The sequence below is a fragment of the Pinus tabuliformis genome, chromosome 5_2 (assembly GCF_031772625.1).
Source record: "Pinus tabuliformis cultivar Carrire ecotype Pingquan chromosome 5_2, CPIR1, whole genome shotgun sequence".
NCBI lineage: Eukaryota > Viridiplantae > Streptophyta > Pinopsida > Pinales > Pinaceae > Pinus > Pinus tabuliformis.
The window spans coordinates 785,702,817-785,711,885 of NC_142306.1; the positions used below are offsets into that span (position 1 = coordinate 785,702,817).

General features: G+C 35.8%; 1 protein-coding gene across 1 annotated transcript; it reads left to right on the forward strand.

Moving 5' to 3' along the window:
- Positions 1-1,566: 1,566 nt before the first annotated feature.
- Positions 1,567-2,535, forward strand: LOC149161639 (uncharacterized). The gene has a single exon (XM_089434950.1). It carries the CDS (start codon positions 1,567-1,569, stop codon positions 2,533-2,535), a length of 969 nt encoding a protein of 322 aa, XP_089291076.1.
- The last annotated feature ends 6,534 nt before the right edge of the window (positions 2,536-9,069 follow it).

Sequence of the window (9,069 nt, forward strand, 5' to 3'; positions counted from 1 at the left end):
GACATTGTTGCCTTCAATTTGAACTACCTTAGATCCATCTAACACATGATCTATCATGCGCTGAGAGGGATCAAATCCCTCAAGGTGCAAACCTTCTCTAAAAGAAGGTTTTCACCTCGGGGGATTTGATCCTTCTCAACACATGATAGATCTAGTGTTAGATGGATCTAAGCTGGTTTTATGAAAATGAATTTTTAATGTGATTTTATGTGTGCCACAACTTTAATCGAATTTACGTATGTCAAATACTTCAATATCTGTCTTACATAGGCTTGCAAGTTGTCCATATAAATGACGATATACATCAATGCTTGAGAGATCTTATGTAGAGGAAATAACCAGCTAGTATTTGAGGCACTTGGTACTTCGTACATGAATATAATATTGTTTTTTTTTTTTAAATAATTATGATATAGTTTATTTTTAGAAAATGTTACAATTGACAATATTTAATATTTTTTGGATCAAAACTAGTCAGAGAAACCAAAATATGCAAAAATATATAACACATATAGCAAACACAACTTTGCAATACAAACAAGCTCAACAAAAATCTTTTCATATTCAATCATAAACACAAAATGAAGTGAATCAAAACAACATGCATTAAATGAAGTGAACTAAAACAACATGCATTGGGACAAAAATTACACATTCAACCAATAAATACCTAATAATTAAAAATAAGAAAACATGATTATCAGATGAAATAATCAATACATTCCACCAATAAATACCTAATAATTAAAACTCGAGAAAACATAATTATCAGATGAAATCATCAAAAGATTTAAGTTAGAGCTAAACATCGAAAAGCAACACATTACCATTCTTTGTAGAGCCAACCATTTTACCACTTTGGATGTAGAACCAACCATTTTACCACTACCCAGAGGCTCAATGATTCTTGATTCTTACACTAAGTAGAATTCTAAAAAGAGTGAAATGGATACCTATAAAAAGGTGAATCATTAAATACACAAATAGAATTATTTAGAGGAGTTCACCTTTTTCTGAACGGCAAGTTAAGATTTAGCATTGATATAATCATTTTCATTGAAATTTCAACAATTTTGATAATATTAAATCCATTTACATTTTAACAATTTTGATAATAATAAAATGGGTCAAAACCCCTTAAAATAATTCTATTATCCAAGTTTTCATAAATCTAAGCTATTCATTTGTTTATTTACTCTAATTTAAAAGGAAGCGTATTAACAAATAGGCAAACTTGAAGATGTAAATCGTGCCAGCCAGAGATCCATGGTTTGCCACGATATAGCGGGGATTCCCAATTCCTCTCGGTTTAAAAAAAAATATTAAATAAATAACAACCATTATCAAAGCAGTTTATCGAGAACATCAGACCATAAGCTTTTTAAGGTCCACGTTCGATTCATGTAGCCGTCGGAGGTGCTGCAGATTTGAAGAAGTTGAGCGCTCGAACCACATAAAGACCAAGAAGTAGTTTTCCTTTTTCGCAGGGATAGAAATCAAAGTAGTTTGAGGTCCGAGACCAGCCTCATCCGAAACACAATTTCGTGGTTCAATTTGATACAGAAAATGAACTCGACTAGTGGTTTTAATCACACCCGTGATAATGGTGACCTGCCCGACTATGAAAAAATCATGATATCTGTCATAACATATCTTACTGTGATCTTTCTCGTCTTTCTGCTGCATGTTTTTGCCAGATGCATTTGGGTACAGTCTGTTAGATTTACCAGATGGAGACGAAGGAGATCAGGTTCTACGCGTCCTCGGTTTTATTTTACGGGAGAAGACCCGGCGACGCTTCCGAACGCGGGGTTGGATTCTGCGATATTAGAGACTCTGCCCATGTTTGTGTATAGATCGCAGAATTTCACAGATGGATTGGAATGCTCTGTCTGTCTACACGACTTGGAGGAGAATGAGAAAGGCCGGCTTCTGCCCAATTGCAGGCATAGTTTTCATGTAGACTGTATCGACACGTGGCTGCTTTCGAATTCCACTTGTCCGCTTTGCAGAAAGGATGCCCAGCCCGAACAACCAATTTTGAAATCCACTAAAATAGAGCAATCAGCTACGATCAAAATAGAGGAACCTTCTGTTACATTCCCGGCACCAGTCGCTTCAGAGATCCATCACAATCTGAATTCGGAGCAAGGGCAGACTGCAAGGTCTGAAGAAGAATACGATCTGCGGAACCCAAGAACTATATTATCTTCGTGTAAGCAGGAGCAGACGAGTGCAGATACGGATAAGGGAACATTTGGTGAAAAAGCATTAATGCCTCATATTGCTATTGATATACACATGAAGCCCGATCGTTTCTGGTCAACCAGTGAAGGCCATCACCTTCACTCACCGAATGGTTCGTTGTCATCTTCGAAGCTTCCTTTGACTCGCCTTCGTTCGTTTACAGTGAAGTTCAACAGAGATAGAGAAAGGAAGATGCTCCCATCGGATCATCCTAGGGAATGCGATGTCGAACATATTGGTCCAGCGCAGGGCAGTAGAGTGTGGCAACGATCGTATTCTACAGTATAAATGACCATATAGATATGTTACTGATGGTAACCCTCTGATACAAATCGGTTCTGGATGAATTTTGAAGATGATCCATCCTTCGTTTTCAGTTCGCAACTCAATTTTTGGGAGTTGGGTTTCATTGAAACCAAACTAATTTAATTAAAATTTTATCGCGATTGAATGAGTTTTGGGACATACCAGCTTACGATAGGGACGAGGTTAATCTTACTAGCTCTTATCATCATTTGACATGGTTGTTTGTGATAAAAGTTAGCACAAAACATGTCTATTGAACGAAGTAGACTTCATGATTGAGGAAGCTTTTCAAAAACAATACGACGACACACTCTTCAACTTGTAGATCTATTTTGAAAATTGGTGTCTTCGATCCCATTTATATCATTGAATCAATGCGGGCAGCCTTTTTTTCTTTTTAAATGGAATATTTGTGATAAAAAATAGTTTAAAGTTCTACATTTTTGGTAAAATTGATGATGATGATGATGATGATGATGATGATGATGATGATGATGATGATGATGATGATGATGATGATGATGATGATGATGATGATGATGATGATGATGATGATGATGATGGTGGTGGTGGTGGTTAACGTCCACTGAGACCAAATTGGTCTATCGGACCTACAATTTTCTTAATTTTTACTTGTCTGGCTCCTCGTCTTTCTTGGCGAGATTGGTGTTGTAGCTTTCTTTCTTTTCTCTACGGCCTTCCAACTTCCTTTGTCTTGCATCTCCTTCATCTCTTCTGGTTCTTGGGACATTGGTGTCTTAGCTTCGCCATCTATAGTCGGAGAAGTTTGGTTTAGGAGATCTGCTTTGCTGTTAAATGAAGATTTATTTTCTGCGGTATTCAGATCCTCATAACTGTTGATTTGTTGGGGCGGGCTTTCTCCTTGCTTGCTTTGAGAGTTGTTTCCTTCTTCCTTGATTTCTTGTGACTCAGAGTTTTCTCTAGAATATTCTTCTTTGATGACAGTGTAGTGTTCTTTTTGTGCTCCTTCCCACCATGTAGATCTGTGGTGGTTTTTTCTAGCAAAATTTTTCTCAGAGGCTTTTGGGCAATTTTTGGCTAGATGCCCCGTCTCAAAGCACGATCGACATCTGAAGAGGACACTTTCATAATCAAGCTTCTAGTTCCACACATAGTCTTTACTTGTTAGGTTTATTTCAGCTGGGAATCCGGTGCTGAAATCCATTTCCACACAGATGCGTGCATAGGTGGTTCTGACATATTCCTCTGTTTCTGGGCACCTGCAGTAAAATTTCCCAATTGCATTTCCGATGGCTTTTAGCGAGGAGAGATTCCAGAGATGCAAGGGTAGGCTTGGCAATCTCACCCAAATTGGTGCTGAGGTTATCACTGCTGTAGAGGGATCGAATGATGGGTTCCATGGCTTCATGAATAGGCCTGATTTTTCCCAAAACCAAGGGCCGGAATCTAGAATACATTGTCTGCTTTCAGGATTTTCAAAATCTACTATAAAGAAACCTCTAGCACAGGGGTAGATATTAATTTCATCAGAAATGATGGGCTTCCATACCTCCGAGATCCAATTGTGGAGTGCTATCAGCCGCGGCCAAAAACCATTGAACCGACAAATTAGGGCACTTTCGGAGAACTTCAAAGCTTCATCGAGTGAGTCCTGGACCACTTGGATAGTGGGAGCTGGGGCTTCACTCACGATATGGGTAGGAGATTGCCCTCCAGAGGCGGATGAGCCACCAGTTATTTTTGCAAAGCTCGGAGTCATATTTTACGCAGATCGAAAGCCAAACCGCAGATCTGAAGAGATACGAACGTTATGACCGTCCCCAGATCTACGTCGTCCACACGTTCTGCTGGAAATACCGTATGGTGAATACCTGAGAATGCTGGAACAACAGCAAATATTTGAACGCAGACCCTAAGAATGCTGGAACAGCAGCTGTGTCCTCCACACGAACATCCACGGGATTCTATGGTGAATACTGCGAGATCCGCGAAAACGAGAAGATACTGGGAGATACTAAGATCTACTAGAAGAGATCTGCGAATGCCCAGAGAAGAGATCTGCGAATACCCAGAAGAGATCTGCGAATACTAAGATCTACGAGAAGAGATCTGCGAGATCCGCGAAAACTAGAAGATACTGCGAGCTGCCAACCAGAAGATACTGCGAGATCTGCGAATACCGTATGGTGAATACTGCGAGATCCGCGAAAACCAGAAGATTGCAAAGATATGTTTCAATGTAGATTACGATATGCCTTTAGCATAAGCGATGTGCAAGATACTAAGATCTACGAGAAGAGATCTGCGAATACCCAGAGAAGAGATCTGCGAATACCCAGAAGAGATCTGCGAATACTAAGATCTACGAGAAGAGATCTGCGAGATCCGCGAAAACCAGAAGATCTACGAGATCGGACTGCGGCCTACGGTTCTCTGCGGACTGCGGTTCGCCTACAAAGTGAACGAATCTGCGGAATTACTTGTAACATGAGATGACAAAGCGAATACCCAGAAGAGATCTGTGGCCTGCGGCTCTCTCAGAAGCGAATACCCAGAAGAGATTTACAAATACATTTTAAGTAATACCAAACTGTAATATTAAAGAATAATATAGCATATTAAAAGGGAAAATTTTAGTGGTTAATATTTCTAGGTGGGCTAATTTTCCATGCTTTTTCCCATAAAAGATTTGTTAATCTCTGTTTTTCTAAAAATTATTTGCGAAAAGTTTATAGTATAAAATTATTTACTTTAAAAATTGCCAAAATTTCATATAAAGAGTATATAAAATTTTTAGAACATTGAATATTTAAAAAAAAATATGATCACACATTTTATGGATTGCATACTATGGACTAGGAATATTTTCAATGTTTCTAAACTTTCATATAAACCACTATCTTTAAAAATTTTCCTGCACATTACACTGCTAGAAAACCAATGAATAAAATAGAATTCATTTTGTGAAAGATGCTTTCAATGAACTTTGTCTTCTACATCTTAAAAACTTTAGATGTCCAATCTATTGGTAGGAGCTTTAAGTTTGAGTTTGAGAAATGAAGGTTATGGAGCATAGGTATCTAAGGTGGAAAGGTGAGCGCAGAGGAGCAATATTATGCCCATTTTATAACTCCATATGGTGCCAATTTTGTAGGGTAGGTGTTTCTTCGAAGGACATTGTGGTTATTGAAACCCTAGTCAAAATAGGTTTTGTGTGAGGGATCATGAATTTGGTTGATCATTAAGTATTCACCAAACCCTTATCCTTGACAAAAAAGGCAATTGTCATGGGCATTCTAAAATGAAGGTTTGATAATTGGTAAAGGGATGGGCTTATGCTCAATTCACATGACCCTTTAAAAGATTTGGAAGAAAAACCATACACCAATAATTTTACCTAATCCAAAACAATATGTAGGGCCTAGTAGATAATTTTTTACTTGGGAATTTGTGGCCAATATTTGATGTAAGCATATGATGGGAATGCTTGATGCGAAATTAGTCGATAGGTGGGTATTACACTCTTGAGAAGGTTTAAACTTTTATTTTCAATGAGTTGATAAAATATATGAGAGAAATTCTCTTTCATAACCTTTTAAATTTTGGCTTTTCTTAATGGTCTAATTAATGACCACAAGGAAAAAAATATTTGATGTGCTATGTCATTGAATAAATTCTTTCTCGTGCAACATGTCAATAGTGAAAGATATTTCTTAGTAACATGGTGATTCCCAAGGAGATCCTCCATGTTGCACATGAAAGATGGTTTTCTTAGCGACATATCACTAGTGAATAATTTTTTCTTCTAAGGAAAGGTGATGGTAGTGATATGGCATTGAAATAAGTTCTTTTACATGTGTTGTCTTGCTAGGAAAGTTATCTCTTTGGGAAAAAATTAATGGAATGGTAGATTTTTTGTTGAAGATAGATTGTGAGACAACTTTGTGGTGAAAATTAGTGATGCTCCTCTAAAAAACATTCTTCCTGGTGTGCTATGTAAGCAATAAAGAGATTTTCTTTGAGGTGTGTCATCAAGAGAATAATTGTGTCTTGGGTTATGATGATGAGAAAGTCACTTTTCCACTATATCGCTAAAACAGACACTTTCTTAGAAATGTATTGCAAAAAAATTCACTTTCATAATGATACAAGAAAAAACTATCAAGGAAAATTCTACCGTAGGAGTTAAATAGGAAGAAAGTAAGACTGCTAAGTGTTAAAATAGAATTCAGGTAGTGAAGTGAGTCAAATAAGAAACAACATAGTAGATTGGCGTAATCCTTGGATAAAAGATAGGTTCAAAATTAACCATATAGGAGAACCCCTATATTATTTTGATCTTGCTAAGGAATAAAGCCTTGAGAGGCATTAAAATGTAAAGATAAATCAAAGGTGTTGATGCTAACACAACAACACACTAAATAAGTCCATGAATATTTGACAATAGGTCTAGAAACAATTATCAATATTTAAGCACAAAATTTTTATCCTTGATTAGGAGCTCTAATTTACGTCAATGTGTACCACTTTGTTAAACTAGGAGAGATAAATGAGGGGTCATTTCCATCCCATGAATGTTACTTGTTACACTCCTAAGGTGGGATGATAGGGTTCTCTTCCTTGACTTAGTTCTCGACTTAGTTCATTCATGGAGATCAATGTTGATAAGATGTTTATGTATAGGAGTGTTGAAAGTGTAGGCTTATTGTTTTAGGTTTCTAGTGCTTCTCTATGGCCTACAAGCATCCATAACCCTAATGGAGATATGACAACATCATAGCACTTACTCTTCGACTAGTGAGCATATATGCCCTACCAATGATACCTACATGTCCCACATGAGCAAAAATGTATTTCCCAATCCTTTATCTTTTCATTTATTATCTATATTTTCATCATCGAGATATTTTGTGAAGAAATGTATATAACAAAGGGAGGTTGATGGGGGATCTTTATCATTATTTAATGGCATGTGGAATGAAATCCATTGTTGAGACTTGATCTTGATGGTTATTTTATGATGATCTTATTGTGTTTAGAAGCCTCTACAACTTAGTATGGGGGATATGCGTAGGCATTAGGTGTAATGTAATAAATATTGTATATCAACATTTTTAATTTCGACTCTATTATGCATTAAATAATTATGGTATTTTATAATTTACAATTGTCTTACAGTAAATCTATCTTAAAATACATAATAATATATAATTTATCCTATAGGCCATCATAAAGCACTATAAGCTTTATTTAAAGCACAGACGCGGGCATAATAATATTTGTTGGGTAATTTAATTGATGGTTAAATTACTTCATTAATTGCTAAGCAATGTAATTGTGGAGTGCATGTGTACAATATATGCTAGGAATTCTATCTTTTGTTTTAAAATATGAAATTGAGATGAAATGTAAATGTAACTAGATTAACTCCTATAATTCCTACATACATGTTCATTTCATCAAAATTATTCTTTTGAAAGCAAACTAATCTTCAAGGTGAAATAAATTGAGAGTTCTAAACTATCAAACTGAATTAAAACTTACTCTACTTTGACATGAATTAAAATTTACTCTATTTGAATTGAATTGAAGAAATTATTCTAATGAGAAGAATTGAAATCTTATTCTAAATGTAGAAAATTGAAATTATATTCTAAATACTTTGAAACCAAAATCTATTCCTTCTCATCAAAGTCTTCATTGTCATCATCTATCCAAACTTCACTTTCTACTTTATCTATTTTTTTTCCAAGTGGGTACAATGTGAATTTCTTAGTAGAGATACCGTTAGATATATGCATATCACCATATCTACAACTTATGAGTGTATCAATTGTAGCTAGCTAAGGTCTACCAAGGATCACTGGATGGCCTCCTATTCTTTGGACTTAAATTCATAAAATCAACACGATACTCCCATGAATCCAAAGAGATGGGCACATCTTCTAATATACCATCTGGATTGTTAGCAGATATATCGGGTAATTGTAGTAAGGTTGGGGTATATCGAAGGCTGAGAAGTTTCAATTGATCTGTACTGTTTTTGCTCACCATATTGATAACTGCTCATAAATCAATCAAGGTGTTTGGAATTTCAATACAATTAACCTTAATTTTTACAATAGGGATACCAGGATCTAGATATTTGTGAACTATTGTTCCCCCATCATAATATCTATGATATTTCCTACCAATTGTGTTTTCTTGACATATTTTATTTTTCTTCATGGATTTTAAATGCATAATCCTTAATTGTTTTTGCAAATATTGGTATTTCCTTTATAACTTGTAGTAAACGGATTTTGTTACAAACATTTTTCAATTCATCTAGCGTATCATATTCTCGTAAAACAATTTTCCTTCTATACTCTCATCGATTTTAAGCCTTTCAAGAAAAGGAGGATTTTGTAGGGAAACAAAAGGTTATTCTACTAGAGGAATTGTAGAAGATGGGTTGATTTGGTTGTCATCTAATGATGTAGGAACATCTTCCTTTGGAGGAGTATTCTCTTGAGCAAGAAGTGTTTATTTTTC